Source organism: Dermochelys coriacea, chromosome 1, assembly GCF_009764565.3.
Source record: "Dermochelys coriacea isolate rDerCor1 chromosome 1, rDerCor1.pri.v4, whole genome shotgun sequence".
NCBI classification, from domain to species: domain Eukaryota; kingdom Metazoa; phylum Chordata; order Testudines; family Dermochelyidae; genus Dermochelys; species Dermochelys coriacea.
The window spans coordinates 123,968-144,980 of record NC_050068.2 but is presented as its reverse complement, the minus strand read 5'-3'; the positions used below and the strand labels follow the sequence as shown (position 1 = coordinate 144,980).

Here is a 21,013-nt window from a genome sequence, read left to right as displayed (position 1 = left end):
TTATCAAGCCTTCCCAGGAAAGGGGGTGTAGGGTTTGGGAGGATTTTGGGGGGAAAGACGTTTCCAAGCAGCTCTTTCCCTGTTATATATTTGTTAGATGCTTGGTGGTGGCAGCAAAAAAAGTCCAGGGGCAAAAGGTAAAATAGTTTGTACCTTGGGGAAGTTTTAACCTAAGCTGGTAAAAATAAGCTTAGGGGATTTTTCATGCAGGTCTCCACATCTGTACCTTAGAGTTCAGAGTGGGGAAGGAACCTTGGCAGAGGGAATAAACAACGCAGAGCAATTTTGAATGATCCATTCCTGGCAATTAGAGGTTTAGGGACACCCAGAGCATGAGGTTGTGTCCCTGACCATTTTGGATAATAGCCATTTATAGTCCTATCCTCCATGAACTTATCTAATTTTTTCTTGAAACCAGTTACACTTTTGGCCTTCACAACATACCATGGCAATGAGTTCCACAGGTTGATGGTGTGTTGTTTGAAGAAATACTTAGTTTTAAACCCGCTGCCTATTAATTTCATCAGGTGTCCTCTGGTTCCTGTATTATGTGAAGGGGTAAAAATCACTCCCCCTTCCCATGCAGGATTTGGTGGACCTATAGCAGATCCCCGCTTAGTTGTCCTGTTTCTAAACTGAATAGTCCCAGTCTTTTAAATCTGTCCTCATATGGAAGCTGTTCCATATCCCTAATCATTTTGTTGTCCTTCTCTGCATCTTTTCCAATTCTAATATATCTTTTTTCAAATTGGGTGACTAGAACTTCACACAGCATTCAACATGTGATGTACCATGGATTTATAGAGTGGCATTATATTTTCTGTCTTATTATCTATCATGTTTCTAATGGTTCCTAACATTCTGTTTGCTTTTTTCATTGCCATAGCACACTGAGCAGATGTTTTCAGAGAACTATCCAAGATGACACCAAAATCTCTTTCCTGCATGGTAATAGCTAATTTCGATCCCATCATTTTTGTATATATATTTGCGATTGTGTATATATTTGTATATATATAATGGGTAGTGATCAAGGGCTCCATGTCTAGTTGGCAGTCGGTATCAAGCAGAGCGCCCCAAGGGTCAGTCCTGGGGCCGGTTTTGTTCAATATCTTCATTAATGATCTGGAGGATGGTGTGGATTGCACCCTGAGCAAGTTTGCAGATGACACTAAACTGGGAGGAGTAGTAGATATGCTGGAAGGTAGGGGTAGGATACAGAGGGACCTAGACAAATTAGAGGATTGGGCCAAAAGAAATCTGATGAGGTTCAACAAGGACAAGTGCAGAGTCCTGCACTTAGGACAGAAAAATCCCATGCACTGCTACAGACTAGGGACTAACAAATTTATTAGAGCATAAGCTTTCGTGAGCTAAATTTGTTAGTCTCTAAGGTGCCACAAGTACTCCTTTTCTTTTTGCGAATACAGACTAACACGGCTGCTACTCTGAAACCTGAGACTAGGGACTGAGTGGCTAGGCAACAGTTCTGCAGAAAATGACCTAGGGGTTACGGTGGACAGAAGCTGGATATGAGTCAACAGTATGCCCTTGTTGCCAAGAAGGCTACAGCATTTTGGGCTCTATAAGTAGGAGCATTGCTAGAAGATTGAGGGATGTGATCATTCCCCTCTATTCGGCATTGGTGAGGCCTCATCTGGAGTACTGTGTCCAGTTTTGGGCCCCACACTACAAGAAGGATGTGGAAAAATTGGAAAGAGTCCAGCGCAGGGCAACAAAAATGATTAGGGGGCTGGAGCACATGATTTATGAGGAGAACTGAGGGAACTGGGATTGTTTAGTCTGCAGAATAGAAGAATGAGGGGGGATTTGATAGCTGCTTTTAACTACCTGAAAGAGAGTTCCAAAGAGGCTGGATCTAGAGTGTTCTCAGTGGTACCAGATGATAGAACAAGGAGTAATGGTCTCAAGTTGCAGTGTGGGAGGTTTAGGTTGGATATTAGGAAAAACTTTTTCACTAGGAGGGTGGTGAAGCACTGGAATGCGTTACCTAGGGAGGTGGTGAATCTCCTTCCTTAGAGGTTTTTAAGTTCAGGCTTAACAAAGCCCTGGCTGGGATGATTTAGTTGGGGATTGGCTTTGAGCAGGGGGTTGGACTCGATGACCTCCTGAGGTCTCTTCCAACCCTGATATTCTATGATTCTCTGAACACAAAGGTAGCTTAAGGCATCCTACCACCTGAGCAGTCCTGTGTGCTTGGTCACTGCAGCAGAGGATGGGGACTATGGATATTACATAGATTTTAAGGCCAGAGGTGACCACTATGATAATATAGTAACATTCTGTTTTTATACTGATTTTTATACTTCCCTCATCACCATAGTATCTGATCACATTCTAGCAGTGTGTCTCATAAACAAACTAGGGAAATATAGTCTAGAGGGAGCTACTATAAAGTGGGTGCATAACTGTTTGGAAAAAGTAATTGTCAATGAGTAGTTATCAGTGGTTACAATCATGCTGGGAAGGGCATATTGAGTGGGTTCTTTGGGATTGGTCCTGGGTCTGGTTCTGTTCAATATCTTCATCAATGATTTAGATAATGGCATAGAGAATACACTTACAAAGTTTTCGGATGATACCAAGCTGGGAGGGGTTGCAAGTGTTTTGGAGGCTGGGATTAAAATTCAAAATGATCTGGACAAACTGGAGAAATGGTCTGAAATAAATAGGATGAAATTCCTTAAGGACAAATTCAAAGTCTTCCATTTAGGAAGGAACAATCAGTTGCACACATACAAAATAGGAAATGGCTACCTAGGAAGGAGTACTGTGGAAAGGGATCTGTGGGTCATAGTGGATCACAAGCTAAACATGAGTCAACAGTAGAACACTATTGCAAAAAAACATGAACATTCTGGGATGTATTAGCACGACTGTTGTAAGCAAGACACAAGAAGTAATTCTCTCACTCTGCGCTGATAAGGCCTCAACTGCAGTAGTGTATCCAGTGTTGGGTGCCACATTTCAGGAAAGATGTGGACATAAGAACATAAGAATGGCCACACTGGGTCAGACCAAAGGTCCATCTAGCCCAGTATCCTGTCTTCTGACAGTGGCCAATGCCAGGTACCCCAGTGGGAATGAATAGAACAAGTAATCACGAAGTGATCTATTCCCTGTCACCCATTCCCAGTTTCTGGCAAACAGAGGCTATGGACACCATCCCTGTCCATCCTGGCTAATAGCCATTGATGGACCTATCCTTCATTAATTTTTCTAATTCTTTTTTGAACCCCGTTTTAGTCTTGGCCTTCATCCTCTGGTAAGGAGTTCCACAGGTTGACTGTGCGTTGTGTAAAAAAATACTTCCTTTTGTTTATTTTAAACATGATGCCTATTAATTTCATTTGGTGACCCCTAGTTCTTGTGTTATAAGGAGTAAATAACACTTCCTTATTTACTTTCTTGACACCAGTTATGATTTTATAGACCTCTATCATATCCTCCCTTAGTCGTCTCTTTTCCAAGCTGAAAAGTCTGTCTTATTAATCTCTTCTCATACAGAAGGTGTTCCATACCCTAATCATTTTTGTTGCCCTTTCTGAACCTTTTCCAATTCCAATATATTTTTTTTTTGAGATGGAGTGATCACATCTGTATGCAATGTTCAAGATGTTGGCATGCCATGGATTTATATAGAGGCAATATGATATTTTCTGTCTTATTATCTATCCCTTTCTTAATGATTCCTATAATTGTTTTAGCTTTTTTGACTGCCGCTGCACATTGAGTGGATGTTTTCAGAGAGCTATCCACAATGACTCCGATCTCTTTCTTGAGTGGTAACAGCCAATTTAAACCCCATCATTTTGTATGTATACTGGGATTATGTTTTCCAATGTGCATTACGTTGCATTTATCAACATTGAATTTCATCTTCCATTTTGTTGTCCAGTCACCCAGTTTTGAGAGATCCTTTTGTAGCTCTTTGCAGTCTGCCTGGGATTTAACTCTCTTGAGCAATTTTGTATCATCTGCAAATTTTGCCACCTCACTGTTTACCCCTTTTTTCAGATCATTTATGAATATATTGAATAGGACTGGGCACAGTACAGACCCATGGGGGACACCACTATTTACCTCTCTCCATTCTGAAAAACTGACCATTTACTCCTACCCTTTGTTTCCTATCTTTTAACCAGTGACATATGAGGGTGGCAGTTTGGAAGTACTGCTCGACCCAGACTACTGAGTCCAGGGGCATATAAGGGTGAGCTTGAAAGTGCTGCTTGACCCAGTCCGCTGAGTTCAGGAGCATATAAGGGTGAGCCTGAAAGTGCTGTTCGATCCAGCCTGCTTAGGCTTACTCTATTCTGGTGCGGTACCTATGGCATATAAGGGTTGCAGCTTGAAAGTGCTGCCTGGCCCAGCCCACTGAGTCCAGGGACATATAAGGGGTCTGCTTGAAAGTGCTGATTGATCTGGTCCACTCAGACTTCCTCTGTTAATGTGTGTGTGTTTGTTCATCTGATTCTAGGGCTGGAGGAACCCAACCCTGGGGAACCTAGGTCCTGCAGGATAGCTCCACTAAAGGGAGGAGTAGAGCTCCATATGAAAACACAAGTGACACAAGCAGTACATTATCAGAATTACAGAACCCCACCATCCAGAAGAGTAACCCTAATAAATGAGTGTACCCCAAAGTAATGACAAATCTGGTAACATACATCCCTATTTGATATATTTTTTGATGAGATTACTAGTTTGAAAGAATCTATTTTCCATAAACCCATGTTGATATCCAATGAAGTGAGCTGTAGCTCACGAAAGCTTATGCTCAAATAAATTTGTTAGTCTCTAAGGTGCCACAAGTACTCCTTTTCTTTTTGCGAATACAGACTAACACGGCTGCTACTCTGAAACCTACCATTAATTACATTACTCTCTTTTAGTTTTTGATTAGTCAAGTACCATATTGGCCACTCCACTATCAACGTCAGGCTGACATGCCTATAATTACTCAGGTCATCCCATTTATCTTTTTTAAATAATGGCACAACATTAGATGTCTTCCAGTTTTCTGGAATTTTCCTAGTGTTCCAAGACTTATTGAATATCAACATAAATGATCCAGTGAGCTTCTCAGCCAACTCTTTTTAAATTGTTGGATGCAATTTATCTGGATCTGTTGAATTACAAATGTCTAATCTTATGCTATGTCTACACTAAAAAGTTAGGTTGACCCAGCGACAACGCTCGGGGGGGCTCTGTGTGTGCGTGTGAGAAAAATCCTGGTTAAGCTGATGTACTTTGTAACTAATGTGTTGCTATTACCAAGAACTATAAAAATGTACAATGTGCCCAATTTTTTGGAAAATCCCTTGAACATGTTGGGAGTGATACATAAGAAAAACAGTTTATGTTAAAAGGCCTTGTAATGCTAAGGTTGCACTGTTAATGCCTGTAAACAGTCTTGGAACTTTTCACAGGAGAAAAGACATTCCAGACCTGATGTGCTGTATGAAAAGGGAAACTGAGGCACACTATCATATTGCTTTCACGGCTAAATGCCAAGACTTCTATACTATGGACAACATTAATATCTACATTGACTCAATATTAATTGGGTTCCAAACATTTACCAGAGTTTGTACAAATAAAGTAGCTATTTTCTTTAGCTCTTGGCAAGATCACATGAGGCATACAGGAACCATGCTGCAAGAGCAGATCCAATCCACTATTGTTCTAACCAGGTTTTACTTTGAGTTTGTAAAGAGATTCAATCATGTTATTAAACATGACTTTGATAAACCATTTGTATTATACACCAATACTAGCTGTAGTAAGACAGAACCAAGGATGGGGAGCTCTTGGTACGCAGTTAGTGATGTTTGTGTCCTCCCTTCCTGAATCAATTTTGCGTTGGGGGTGTGACGATATTGACATGAACTGGGACCATATAGATCATTGTTGCAACCAAGGTCCAAAAGTTGCTCCAAATCTTATACAAAGGAGGTCCAGTAAAGTGTCTATGGAAAGGTTATGATTTTCTAGTTATGATTATGCTATCTGTATGCATGTATCATTTTTGTAGTTGAAGTTATGAATATTGGCTATGTACTTGTATCTCAATGTGTTTTGATTCTAAGTAGCCTCAATGAAGCATTTGGTCAGCTTCTTGAGAAGGGACGATTCTCAGTAAGTGCCCAGTCAAGAAACACATAACTGACAATGGACTTTGGGAGACGCCAATCCACATCTGAGCTTTCCTGGGAACGTTCAAACTAACATGTAAACAATGGCGCCGGCCTGCAAACTGAGTTATGCATGGGCATGTGACTTGCCCATGTGACTCCAGACTCCATCTTGATGCTGTGATTTTCCACAGTAAGAACAAAGGGGTGTCCTTCCATGGGCAGAGAATATAAAAGGCCCTGGAAACTCCTCCATCTTGTCTTCAATTCTGCTTCTACTTCTGGAGGAACCTTGCTACAAACTGAAGCTCTGAACAAAGGACTGAATGACCCATCCCAGCTGTGGATGAACTTCAGAGACTTGATTTGAACCTGCAGTTTATTCCATCACTGCTATAAACCTGAACCAAGAACTTTGCCATTATTGTATGTAATTGATTCCATTTAACCAATTTTAGCTCTCATCTATATTTCTTTCTTTTATGAATAAACCTTTAGATTTTAGATTCTAAAGGATTGGCAATAGCGTGATTTGTGGGCAAGATCTGACTTGTATATTGACCTGGGTCTGGGGCTTGGTCCTTTGGGATTGAGAGAACCTTTTTTCTTTTACTGGAGTATTGATTTTCATAACCATTCGTCCCCATAATGAGTGACACCGGTGGTGATACTGGGAAACTGGAGTGTCTAAGGGAATTGCTTGTATGACTTATGGTTAGCCAGCAGGGTAAAACCAAAGTCCTCTCTGTCTGGCTGGTTTGGTGTGCCTTAGAAGTGGAGAAACCCCAGCCTTGGGCTGTAACTGCCCTGCTCTAAGCAATTTGTCCTGAATTGATACTCTCAGTTGTGTCCCACCAAAGGGCAGCATCATTAGAAGCAGACACAAACTAATACTCTATCTTTTGCTTTATCTGTTAGAACAAAATGATTTTGAATGCTTATGGATCAATGTCCTAAATTATCAGTGACTTGCTAACAGGTAATGCCATTTTTGGCATACAATGCCACTCCCCCTCCCTTTTAACATTCCAGTTGTGTGAATCATTCCACCAAGTTTCCATAATAACAACTAGCTCAAATTTATCTTCATAAATGAGCAATTTTAATTTCTCGTTTGTTACTCAGGCTCCTAGCATTATTGTATAGGCAACTCTGACCCTAATAGCATCCCAGTGCCAGAGGGCAAGGGGCTCCCTGGTATCTATCAGTAAGTCTCAGCTGGCTGGAGCAGCTCAGTGTAACCCATATCACTATTCTCATAAACTGCACTTAAAAATGTATCATGTAAGATATCATATGTGAACTGGTAACATGCTGGTCATTAACATTATTGCGTGGTATATAGGGGTGACCTATGAATAATTATATATGCATGCTGGAAATATTCAGCCTGCCCAGCACCATGGGAAATTAGCATTGCTAACCCACGACTGCCCTTTTGCTGGTGGGAGCAAAGATGACCTAAAATAGATTAAAAAAAGCATTTTTTACTGGCCAGGGATACAGAAAAATGTGAGAGATTATTGCAGATCTTGTGACTTATGTCAGAAGAGAGAGAGAGAGAGAGACTGGCAGGGCTCCCCCAAAGATCCCTTGGCTGTGCTACAAGAGGCATTTTTAAGGTGGTAATGGACATTGTGGGCTGTATACCACATCCTGCCCAAAGGGGGAAGATATATCTTGGTCGTAGTGGATTTTGCCATCACTGGAGGCAGTGGCTCTGTCTAACACAGAAGCTGACGCTGTGGCAAAAGTCCTTTTCAGCAGAGTGAATTTCCCCTAAAGAGATTTTATCAGATCATGGGTCAAATTTCATGTCCTAGCTCTTCAATGAATTAAATAAGTTGTATGGAATGAAACAACTAAAGGCTGCCCCATATCACCCAGAGACAAAAAGTTTGGTGGAGAGGTTCAACAGGACAGTGAAATCAGTGCTGGGAATGTATGCAACCAAAAGGGCCCAGGACTATCTGTTGTTTGCTTATAGGGAAATACCCCAAGTATCTACAGGTTTTGCTCCATTTGATCATTTCTACAAACGGAAAGTGAGGGGATAACAAGCTAAATACGAGTCAACAGTGTAACACTGTTGCAAAAAAAAGTGAACATCATTCTGGGATGTATTAGCAGGAGTGTTGTAAGCCAGACACGAGAAGTAATTCTTCCACTCTACTCCGCGCTGATTAGGCCTCAACTGGAGTATTGTGTCCCGTTCTGGCTGCCACATTTCAGGAAAGATGTGGACAAATTGGAGAAAGTCCAGAGAAGAGCAACAAAAATGATTAAAGGTCTAGAAAACATGACCTAATAGGGAAGATTTAAAAAATTGGGTTTGTTTAGTCTGGAGAAGAGAAGACTGAGAGGGGACATAACAGTTTTCAAGTACATAAAAAGGTTGTTACAAGGAGGAGGGAGAAAACTTGTTTTTCTTAACCACTTCTCACAAACCACCACACCTCCCAGTCAGCCTGCCACCATGCAGGTCACACTCTGAGTGTCTGTGTATATCCATGGTCCAGCAGCCTGTCAGCACACTTCAGTCACACTGGCTTTCATCAGCCTCGGCTACCACTTGCAGGATGAGGCCAACACACTCCCTGTCCTAGATACTACTCTAAATGGAGTTACCTGCATAGATCACGACACTGGATTAGTTTGATTAAAGAATAAAACAAGATTATTTAACTACAAGCAGATTTTAAGTAAGTACAACTATAAGGCATTAAAGTCAGAAATGGTTACAAGAGAAATAAAGATAAAACACTTCTTAGTACTAAAACTTAAAGTAGACTTGGTTTAAGGTAAAGTCCTTTCCATGTGTTCCCAGTAACATTGCTGACCAAACTCTCAGGCCAGGATTGGCTCTCAAAGTCCAACGGATGTTTCTTTTGTCTTCTTAGGTGAAAGAGATGAGAGATAACCTGTATTTTTAACACTCACTTTTATAAGTCAGACTTCAGAGTAGCAGCCGTGTTAGTCTGTATTCGCAAAAAGAAAAGGAGTACTTGTGGCACCTTAGAGACTAACAAATTTATTTGAGCATAAGCTTTCGTGAGCTACAGCTCACTTCAATGGATGCATTTGATGAAGTGAGTTGTAACTCACGAAAGCTTATGCTCAAATAAATTTTTTGTACTTGTGGCACCTTAGAGACTAACAAATTTATTTGAGCATAAGCTTTCATGAGCTACAACTCACTTCATCAAATGCATCCATTGAAGTGAGCTGTAGCTCACGAAAACTTATGCTCAAATAAATTTGTTAGTCTCTAAGGTGCCACAAGTACTCCTTTTCTTTTTATAAGTCAGTTACCCTTTGAAAATGCATTTTCCTGAGGTTTATTCCTAGATACAGTTCATTCCTGCTGTGATGACAGAGACAAGGCATCTGCTGATGAAAGAGGTTGCATGCTGTTGTTTGCTAAGATGCAAATTGGTCTGTTCATGCCCCACCCCCTTCCTTGGCAAAGAATGGCTGCTTGATAGGTGACTGCCCATCAATTTTGATGATACCTGGCTAGAGGCAACAGCTTGTCCCTTGTCTTTGAGAAAATGGTTTACTCAGCCTTGTCTAGTAAACACATTTCAGATCTAATTTCAGCTTGTTTATAACTTTACATATAAAGTTGCTACACACATTTCACCATGACATTATCAGGGCTGGCTCCAGGCAATTCAGCGGCAGCCCCACTGCTGGGGCCCTGCCCCCACCTTCGCTGCAAGCCACTGAGAAGAAGACAAGACTCCAATAAAGTAGATTGGCCCAGGTTTAAGGAACAAACCTGTATATTAAGGACTGCAATATTCAGTGGGGTGAGAAAAACTGCTTAATGCTAACACGGCTGCTACTCTGAAACCTGTCATTAAATATTATATCATTTTATAATTTTGCAAGGTATTCAATTTTATATATAACTTTAGGGTTGAGAGTTTAGACTGCATGTTTATATTTTATTTTATTTTGGTAACCACTCTGACTTTTTGCCTATCACTTAAAATCTGTCTTTGTAGTTAATAAATGTGTTTGTTTACCTGAAGCAGTCTACCTGAAGCAGTGTGTTTGGTTTGAAGGGTGTCAGAGACTCTCTTTGGGATAACAAGCCTGGTGCATATCAATTTATTTGTTAAACTGATGAACTCATATAAGCTTGCAGCATCCAGCAGGCATAACTGGACACTGCAAGATGGAGATTCCTAGGGTTGTGTCTGGGGCCGGAGATATTGGCTATTGTCATTCGGTTGCACAATCCACAGAGCAGCTTACATGCTAGAGGCTGTGCGTGAACAGCCCAGGAGTGGGGGTTCTCATAGCAGAGCAGGGTAAAACTGGCTCCCAGAGTCAAGGACTGGAGCGACCTAGCAGATCACTGATCCAGATAACACCAGGAGAACATCACAGAAGCAAAGGGAAGCCACAAGAATGGTCATATGACCCTCCCTAGCAGTATGTTTTGGGTGCCCAAGTCAGCTGTAGAGAGGTAAATCACTGTGAGGCAGGGGGTGGGACTGGGGCAGACCCGGCTGGTAGCTCCTACCCTGCATTGGGCTCAGCAGCTAGTCCCAGCTGGGCTGGGGAGGATGGGTCTTCCTCTTCCCCTGCATGGCATCTGGGTCCAGGTCAGACCCACCCCCCAGATTTCTCCCCCAGCTGCAGGAAGCTCTGCAAACTCCCCCACTATTGTTCCTCAGCTGCAGGGGGAGGGATCACTATATAGGAAGCTGCTCCCCCATCTGCCCAAATCCCATGCATCCAGAACACTTGTCAGCCAGACCCTCCCACCAAGCCTCATCCCTCTGAACTCAGAACCCCCCCCATGAACCCCACTCCACCTGCATCACCCTGATGAGCCACACGCTCTTGGATCCCTCTCACCACTGAGCCCCACTCCCCTAGCATCTGGACCTCCACACACTTAGACCCCCCTGCTAAGCTCTATTCTCCCCCCCAGCCCTGTCCACTTTAACCCCAACCACCTGCAACTAGACTGCCCTGCAGAGTCCCATTGCCATTGCACCCAGAATCCCCCAATAAGCCCCTGTGCATCCAAATCCCCCACACAGCCAGATCCTGCACTGAGCCACCCACACCCAGAGTGCCCCACACAGAACCCTCTCAACCCACACCTGGATTCCCTCACACTAAGATCCTGCCTTGCTAAACCTGCCCGCCCACACCTGGTGCACCTGGCACGAAGGGGCGGGCCCCTAGGGTGTCTCTGGGGCAGGCCCAATCCTTGCGCAGTGTCATCGCTGAGTCGTGTCCTGGGGGGGAGCTGCAGGGTGATCTCCCACCTCTGTGCAGCCAGGGGCCTGGGCTCCCCGAGGCCACGCTGCAGCCTCCAAATTTATTTGACAAATAAAACTTGCAAAATTTTAAAATATTGGGCACAGAATTTTTAACTGTCTGGCACAGGACACCCCAGGGGAGTCAACGCTAGCAGCCCTACCCCTACTCCCTGCCCCAGTCACCCCTCAGCGCTTGGGGCAGCAGCGCGGCAGAGGATCCCGGTTTGGGGGCGGGACCGGACCACCGCGAGACTCAGCTAATGGGGGGTACACCCCGATTTCCCCGCCCCCTCAGCCCCTTTCATGGAGGAGCCTTTAGCCCCGCCCTCTCCTCCACCCGCGACTAGAGAGCTGGACCAGTACCCTCATCCTGTGGCGGACGGCCCCGGGGTGGCCGCTCTATCATCAACCTGGGCGCCGCCGGAAGCCGCTCTCCGTGGCCGCAGACGGGCCACTCTGCCCAGCGGGAGGTTTCTCACTGCTCAGGCTCGGTCTCCGGCCGGCCGGCGCTGTTGGGGGCGCCGGTTGCCCCGCGCCCGTGGGATGGGGCGCAGCCGGAGGGGGCGGCACGCGGCGCGGGACCAGGCGGTAGGTGAGCGCGTGGCCTTGGCTGCGCCCGGGCAGACCCGTCCCTGGGGGCGCTGCGGGGCTGGAGCCGGCCGGGCCCGGCGAGCACGATCTCGGGGCTCTGCCGAGCCCGTTCCCGTTCGCCGGCCCGGGCCTCCCGCGGCGGCGTGTGGCGAGCACAGCGCCTCCCTCCCTGCTCCGTAGTCCCGCAGCCCGGGCCCCCTCGCTAGGCCGCGTGGGCCCAGGGCCCTGGCACCCAGGGCTGGTCTCGATCTTCTCTGCCTCGCCGCGGTGCGGCCTGGAGCTCGAAAGGGCTCGCGGCTGAGCACGGATGAGTGACCCCAGGCCGTTTCCTGACCAGTCAGCGGGCTCCTGGAACTGGCTGCGTCAGGGCGGGGCAAGATCACTGCGCCTGCCCGCCCCCCCGACCCCCACACAATTGGCGCGATTTTTCCACTGAATGCATCCGATGAAGTGAGCTGTAGCTCTTGAAAGCTTATGCTCAAATAAATTTGTTAGTTTCTAAGGTGCCACAAGTACTCCTTTTCTTTTTGCGAATACAGACTAACACGGCTGCTACTCTGAAACCTATCAACAAAAGTAGCCTCAGTCGACAACCTCCCAAAACTAGTGAACATGGCGTTACAAACAGCCTGTCAGAACGGGCAACGGCTCCCCCGGAGGCCCCTGGCACACAACCCCTCTGCCTCCCCCCCAGAGCCTGGCAATGCACCCAGCGTTCCCCCCCAAACCCAAACCAGCGCACTCCGCCTCACTCCACAGCCCCCTCCCCGGCTGGATTGGCCTGCTGGTCCCCCACCTCCCCCCCCCAAAGCATCGGTCCTGGGCTTTGTGCACAGGTGGGGCTCAGACTGTTTCACCCCTTCAGGACTATCAGTTAGTGCAGGGGTTCTCACAACAAAGTTCTGGGGGTCTGTCTCTTCTATACTGACCCTAAACAAAATAGATACACAAATAAGATATTTTGCACATTCTTGTTTTTTGTTATTTCTTTTGCTTTTTGGTTGCTTTTTTAAAAAGACTTGCTAGCTAGTAAGTTTCACAGCAGACTTACTAGCTAGCTGGGAGGCTGTGAAAAGTGAAATTAATAAACAAATAAATATAAATTTTCGCAGCGGACTTACTCAGCTTTGCAAGCCAGGGGACAAATTAAATCCTGGATGGGGAAGTGAGCATGGAGACAGCGGGGGCCAGGACTAATGGGAGGCTGCATGGGACTCCGGGGTGGCAGTAGGAACCAGGGGCAATGTGTATGGGGATGAGCCCAGGGCGGCAGCTGGTGCCTGTGCGGCCAGGGCCCCGAGGCCACAGTCCCACTGGTGGTGGCCAGAGTCCTGGGGCCGGGAGAGACAGCGGTGGTCAGGCGCGATGAGGTGTGTGCGTGTGGTGAGCTTAGGGCCAGAACCCAAAGCTCCACGACCAGAGCCTGCTGCCTGCCACCCCAGGGCTGAAGCCCAAAGCCCAAGCTTCGCCATCCCCGGGAAGGTGGGGAATTCACTGGCTGTTTGGTTCTCTGACATTTGTGGCTCCAGACAGGGAGGAGGGAGGTGGCCCTGGGGGAGTATCCACTGCTTTGCCCCGCCCCCCCAGTCACTGCCCAGGAGGCTGTGGGTGCAAGAAAATCTCCTGGTGGCTGCATTTGAGAAATGGTAAGCTAGTGTATAGCACCCATTGCCATTTGGGAAAGCAGTATTTCAAATATTGAGGGTTAAGTTAAGAACTCTGTCTCAGCTTGGAAGTAAACTGTTGCTCCAAAGAGAGTGAAATATGCACGTGCAGCATGACTTACTTCTAGAGAAATGTGCCACTGTGCATGTGCAGAATTCATGTTCCTGGCAGATTTCTTTGCTTCTCCACAGATAAAAGACTTCGGACAGGAAAGCAAAGAGAAGCCACAAGAGTAGTCAAGTGCCCCTCCCCAGCAGTGCGGGTGCCTTGGAGATGTAAATCACAGCAGGGCTGTGCGTGGAAGCGAGCGAGAGAGACTCTGTCCCTCTCGCTCACTATCGCAGTGTGCCTGGAGCTGAGGAGGGGCTGGGCTGGGGACACCCTGACAGGTCCAGCTGCTAGTCCTGGCTGGGCTGGTTGGGAGAGGACAGGACTACCATGGGCTGCCCCTGTGGCTAGGTCAGAGCTGCCCCCAGAAATCTCCCCTGGCTGCAGGAAGCTCCATACCCCCTCTGCTTCCTGCCCTCATTGCTCCCCAGCCACAGGGGAGGGGTCACGGTATGCAGAGCTGCCCTCCCATGCATCTGGACTCCCTGTGCTGAGCCCCAACCATCTTAATCTGGACCCCCGCCGAGTCTCATTCCCCCTGCACCCAAACCCCCCCAGCAAGCCCCTGTGCATCCAGTTCCTCCCGCACACGGACCTCACATTAAGCTCCTCCACACTTAGCTACTGCTGGGCTGACTCTGCTTGCCCTACACCTGGATCGGAGGGCAAGGCTGGGTGTGTCTTTGAGACTCTGTCCCTCTTGCTCACTTTTGTGATGCCCCTGGCACAGAGAGGCGGGGCCCTTAGGTTTTTCCTGTTTCATTGATGGAGCCTGGGCTCCAGGACTCTGCAGGGTGGGAGAGTACCAGAGTTCCAACTTTAGTCCAAGCCCAGAAGTTTGCACAGCAGCCTGAACAGCCCTGCAGCCTCAGCCCTGTGAGCCCGAGTTGCCTGGCATGGGCCAGCCTCAGGCTTTTTTTTGCTTTGTCGCCATACCCTTAAAGTCTTCTGTGCTTGACATACATGGAAATATTAGTATTGCCATCTGTTCTGTGGAGCAATGTAGATGTGCTTGTAAGGAATCTATTTGTCAAAAAACATTTCCCGAATCTTTTGTTGTCTGTATTGTTACAGACATGCTTGCTGACCGGTATTTTGAAATAAATTACCAAAATAATTGAAAATGGCATGATTATATTGTGTTGTTTTGACAAAATATGCAGGATTTTGCAGAATTTTTAATTTTTTGGCTCAGAATTCCTTCAGGAATAGTGACTGGGGCTCTGGTGCAAGCTAGAGGGTTAACAGGAAGTCTGTTGTCACAGTAATTGGATGGGCTCAAGGTTACATTCTGCGGTTATGAACTATACGCAAATTCTGTGAATTCAATTCCTACCCTTGGCAGTTTTTAGGCCAGTGGCTCTCAACTTTTCCAGTTTACTGTACCCCTTCCAGGAGTCTGATTTGTCTTGCATACCCCAAAGTTTCACCTCACTTAAAAACTACTTACTTACAAAATCGGACATAATAATACAAAAATGTCACAGCACCCTATTACAGAAAAATTGCTTAATTTCTAATTTTTACCATATAATTATAAAATAAATCAATTGGAATATAAATATTGTAGTTACATTTCAGTGTATGGTATATAGAGCAGTATAAACAAGTCACTGTATGAAATTGTAGTTTGTACTGAGTTTGCTAGTGCTTTTTATGTAGCCTGTTGTAAAATTAGGCAACTATTTCAATGAGTTCGCCATCATGGGGTGGGGCAAGAGCAGTAGATATAGGATCCTGAGCAAGGTCTTGACTCCCTTTCTAGTACAGTTTTTACAGAAGAAGAGAGGAACTCTCTCTGCCTCTGATGCCTATGGCATATGGTTACACTGTGGCACAAAGAGTTCATGCGTCAGATTTGGACTGTATATTGGGCCACTGATGCTCTAGTCTCCTGACCTTGCATAAGCTGTTGGTGAGTCCCCATGACTGGTATGGTGGGAGGGGATAGTGCATTTGTGGGTCCAGCAGAAGTGTGTAGTCCGTCAGTGCCCTAGCCCTGCTGCCAGGCAGCATGTTTCACTTGGGCATTGAGGAAACTCACTGGGCCTGTGACTTTCCAAGGGATGGACTAACTTGCTTTCTAAAAAAGGAAAGGGCCTGAGCTGCCCAGTTTAGATCCAGCTGTTTCCTTATGGCTACTCCTAGGTATACATCAGCAGACTGAATGAGAATGAGCAGTCCTTCTCCTTGTTCCCTGTTCAGATTCAGGGCACTAACGACAGCAGTATCGTCAGTAAATGCTCCACTGCGGCTCTTGGCTACATCCAGGATGGCTTCCTACAGTACTTCGTTACCAAGAGATGCAGACGAGCGCCGCTGATTCATTGGTGAGGAACAGGCTTTGGTTTGATTTGGTTCTTGCTATCCTTTGGGAGGGGCTACTGTTACTTAGTGGCAGGGGGGATTGCTGTGATTGGTTTTATTTTGTGGGTAGAGCTTCCATTGATCTCTACTGTCAGTAAATCATAGCCTGGCCTTCAGTCTTGGTCATTCTTTTTTTTTTTTTAATAAGGGAAATGCACTGTCATGATTGAGCAGAAAGCTATGCTCAATGTTAAGAGGTAATCTTTCTGAGTGTTCTAAGATCCATGTGTGCAGTTAGATTGTCCTAAACATTACTGTGCAATAACAGGAGCACAAGTATACATTAGGGTGCAATTTTAGTGCCATTTGGAAATGGAGTTCCTGAAATATAGGCTTCCGCCAAAGATGGGTTTTAAAATTTTCAGATGGTGTAACAGGGTTCCACTCACTGCAGGTGCACCTCCTTATGGCTAGGTTTGGGAATTAGCCCTTGCACCCATTTCACACCCCTTTCTATTGGTTGCTTGTGCTGTGGCCTCTCTCTCTCTCTGGGACTCAGGGTGCTCCTTCTTCATGACTCGTCCCTTTAGCCAAGTCACTGTATAGTCCTCCAGTTCTGAGGTAACAAAGTCCCACCGGACAAGCTGTCCTTATGCTGTTTCAGGCAATCTTCTGTTCCAGCTCCAGTTTGTTTGCCACTTTTGCAGTGGCTGGTAGGGAAACCTGGACCCATCTGCTACTGTGGTTCTAGCCCAGGGACCCTGTAACTAGCAACCTAGGTCTGCTAAATCTCAGACCCTGTTGCTGTTTCTCTGGGCTCTTTCCTGCTCCACCTCCTTATCTCCTTGGCACATCTATGGGTTTACAACTGGAGCTTCTGCCCCTCTCTGTGGCTACTTCACCTTCTTAACCACTTGTCAAATTCTCTAGTCCAGGACAGGATCCAAGGCTTATCCTGTTTTTGGATTTACTCCTTGACCTTGGCCAACTCTCTTTTCCTCTAGTGAGCGACTGCAGAAGTCATCCCTGTCACCCCCTCCTTCTCTCTCTTCCTGGCTTTATGCTCCTATCCCTGCTCCTTCTCTCGGCTGGGCTTCATCTGCCACTAGACCTTATCAGTGTCTGGTTCCCCTGCAGCATAGAAAGTAATTGGCCCTTTCTGGCACACATTACCATGCTCAGGGCTCATGTGGTGTGGACACCCCATTACAGTTAAACTTTTTTTCCAAAGGTCTAGGGAAGAAGGCTATTAACTTTCATAAAATCTATATCACTGGATTGTCCCAGTTTAGCACCACTGCTTACAGGTAGTTTCCTTAGCAGTTCTTTTGTGATTTACTCATTTGAATCCTTAGGGGAACAGACACTGCTCCTTAAATCAAAGGATGAAGAGTCCAAATCCTCCTCTAGGGAGATTTGTGCGCTATGCATGTTAGTGCTCACGGTCTGTCTTTTGCCTGGTATAGTAGAGGCTTATGTGGGAGGGTCTAGCTGTCACGGTGAAAATGACACCAGAGAGGATGGCACGGGAGTCCTGGTCAGGATGAATCAGTTCTGTGCCAGAAGAGGCCCATTGATTTCCAGCATTAGGCACAATTGACTGGATCTGTGCTGGGAGCTGGGAATAGGAATGCTTGGTGCAGGCCACAGGCTCGTAATGCTGAATCTAGGAGACGGGGGAGGAGAACACCAGTGGTAATGAATGGGCCATTTCACTTCAGAGGACATCCTGGACATACTTCCCCGCCGCTCAGTTACCAGCTCTGCCTCCTCCTGGACCCTCCATGTCCTCAGTAGGCCTGGAGTGGCCTTGGGAAGGAAGGACAGTGGTAGCTGCTGGACTGTGAGAAGCACGTTTACCAACTGGAGACAGCAAAAGGGAAAGACAAATTAGACAAATTAGAGGATTGGGCCAAAATAAATCTGATGAGGTTCAATAAGGACAAGTGCAGAGTCCTGCTCTTAGAATGGAAGAATCCCATGCACAGCTACAGACTAGGGATTGAATGGCTAGGCAGCAGTTCTGCAGAAAAGGACCTGGGGTTACAGTGGACGAGAAGCTGGATATGAGTCAACGCTGGGCCCTTGTTGCCAAGAAGGCTAACTGCATTTTGGGCTGTATAAGTAGGGGCATTGCCAGCAGATCGAGGGACACAATCATTCCCCTCTATTCAACATTGGTGAGGCCTCATCTGGTGTACTATGTCCAGTTTTGGGCCCCACACTAAAAGAAGGATATGGAAAAATTGGAAGGAGTCCAGCGGAGGGGAACAAAAATGATTAGGGGACTGGAATACATGACTTAAGAAGAGAGGCTGAGGGAACTGGAATTATTTAGTCTGCAGAAGAGAGGAATTAGGGGGGATTTGATAGCTGCTTTCAACTACCTGAAAGGGGGTTCCAAAGAGGATGGATCTAGGCTGTTCTCAGTGGTAGCAGATGACAGAATGAGGAGTAATGGTCTGAAGTTGCAGTGGGGGAGGTTTAGGTTGGATATTAGGAAAAACTTTTTCATTGGAGGGTGGTGAAGCACTGGAATGCGTTACCTAGGGAGGTGGTGGAATCTCCTTCCTTAGAGGTTTTTAAAGTCAGGCTTGACAAAGCCCTGACTGGGATGAGTCAGTTGGTGTTGGTCCTGCTTTGGGCAGGGGGTTGGACTAGATGATCTCCTGAGGTCCTTTCCACCCCTGATATTCTTTGATTCTATTAAAGAAAGCAAGCTCCGGACTGCCTACTGCACTTCAGGGACTAGAGTAGCAGGAATGGGCTATGCATACTGTTCTGCAGCACAGGGGAATCACAGAGGTGTGAAGTAGAGGAGGAGGGAATGAGGCCTTTTGGGAAAGGAATGGATTCTGAAAGAAGGGAGTGAAGTTCCCACGAGAAGGAGAGTGTGGCGTTTTTGAGTGAAAGGGGAAATCTGGATACAACAGTTGGATTTTATTTCCTAGGGGTTACTATGTCCGGGCCCGAGCTGTGGATCATTGTGTGCGAGAATTTCTGCTACAGAGTCAAGGCCACCCCAGGAGACAGGTGAATTCTCTGGGGGAGGAGTGCAGGGCCTGAGCTCCCATTGTGGGTCTGGGGAGACCTCCTTGGTGTCTGTGGTCTGCATTAGTGTGGCATATCCCCTGTCATCCCTTCCCTGGAAGGTGCAGATGAGTATATAAGACTGGCACCGTTAGTTGCCCACTTTTGTTCTTTGAGCCTGGGCAGAGGAGACAAAATCCTTGGGAGGGAGGCACTGTCTGTGTACATGTTCCTACTACTGGGGCTTTGCCATGCCAGGCTCATGCCCCGTGGATGTTGGCACCTACATACTCTGGTGCTTTGTGCCCTGCAAATAGCCAGGCTGCTGCTGGAATTAAATAACATTTCTCTCTCCTCCTCCCCTCCCCCCCCGCAGATCCTTTCTTTCGGTGCAGGCTTTGACTCCCTGTATTTCCGCCTAAAGGCTGTGGGTCTTCTGAGTTGCACTGTGGTGTATGAGGTAGATTTCCCAAGTGTGGCAAGCCGGAAAGCTGCTCTGATCAAGGGTACGGAGGACTTGGCCATGGTCGTGGGAGGAGTTGGAGGGAGAGAATCAGGTATGACATTTCTGGCTGCAACAAGCTAGCCAGAATGCAACTTACCTGTCATCAGATGCAGAGGCAGAGTATATATGTGGAGTTTGCACAAGGGATACTGGGAATACACTGGTTGTAAATTTCCTGGGCCTTTTGCAGATCATTCTTGACATTGTCCCTTTGTGGCCTATTAGTAATAAATTGGAGTCTATGGCATGGGTTTTCCCAGTCTCCTGCCCAGTGTTCCCTCTAATTTTTCCCACACGTGTGGAATGAATTTTGTTATGTGCACCAATATGGAGGTGATGTGTGACACATATTGGTGCACATAACAAAATTCATGTGGCGGGGGTTGGATCGAGGGGTTTGGAGTGTGGGAGGGGGCTCAGGGCTGGGGCAGAGGTTTGGGGTGTGGGGGGATGAGGAGTCTAGCTGAGGGTGCAGGCTCTGAGGTGGGGTGAGGATGAGGGGCTCAGGGCTGGGGCAGAGGGTTGGAGTGGGGGATATGGTGTCCAGCTGGGGGTGCGGGCTTTGGGATGGGGCCAGGGATGAGGGGTTTGGAATGCAGGCTGCCCTGGGGCTACAGTGGAGAGAGAGGACTCCCCCCAGCTCTCTCTTCTCGCAGCAGCACCTGGGCTTGGGCCGGAGAGGGGTGTCTCTCCTGGACGCAGCAGGTCCAGGCCAGGGCAGGTCTGGGGCTGGGGGAGGGGTGCTTCTCCCCGCCGCGGCAGGTCCGGGGCTGGGGGCGGGGCACCTCTTCCTGCTGCAGCAGGTCCGGGCTGGGTGCCTCTCTCTGCCACATCCCTGAGCGCCTGCATGGCGCTTAATAGGCTGCTGCGCAGCTTAGAGGGAACTAAGCTTCTGCCTCCACACGCTGTCACTGGGGGAGGGGACACTCTTGAGAGTGGGTTGTCTCTCATGTGGGTGTTCCTGTCACTCCTGCTGCTGCCAGCATAGCAGCAAGGGGTCAGTGTTGTAATGAGGGTGTCTTGATTGTTTTCCCCCAGGAGCCATGAGCTTTTCTGTGGAGGATTATAAATTGCTGGGAGTGGATTTATCTGAGCTGTCTAAGCTGGAGCAAGCCCTAAAGGAGGCAGGCCTGGACCCTGACATTCCCACCATGCTTTTAGCAGAAGTGGTGCTCACTTACATGGAGATCAGCAGGTTGGTTGGCTCACTCTCTTCCCTGTTAGCTAGGTGCCTAAGTGGGTGCAGTGAGGACAGTATTAGTATGTGGAGAGGGTCTGAGAGTGGAAAGTCTGATCCTGGAGACCTATATCTAGAGCCTTTTGGCTGTTCCCTGGGTGAATTGTGGAAGCCACTGGCAGCTACT

General features: G+C 47.0%; 1 protein-coding gene across 6 annotated transcripts in view; it reads left to right on the top strand.

Annotated features, from left to right (window-relative positions):
• The first annotated feature begins 11,731 nt into the window (after positions 1-11,731).
• Positions 11,732-21,013, top strand: part of LCMT2 (leucine carboxyl methyltransferase 2) — a 121,067-nt gene continuing 111,785 nt past the window's right edge. For 4 of the 6 annotated variants that reach the window (XR_006277519.1, XM_038421444.2, XM_043503945.1 and 1 more), the window contains exons 1-5: positions 11,732-12,031; positions 16,013-16,137; positions 19,066-19,147; positions 19,521-19,701; positions 20,688-20,844. Coding sequence is in view for 5 of the 6 variants with exons in the window: in XM_038421444.2 (XP_038277372.2) it covers positions 11,747-12,031; positions 16,013-16,137; positions 19,066-19,147; positions 19,521-19,701; positions 20,688-20,844 (830 nt within the window). In the remaining variant the exon portion in view is untranslated. Of the gene's footprint in view, positions 12,036-16,012; positions 16,138-19,065; positions 19,148-19,520; positions 19,702-20,687; positions 20,845-21,013 lie in introns of all 6 variants that reach the window. The other 2 variants (XM_038421455.2, XM_038421466.2) reach the window with 2 other exon arrangements.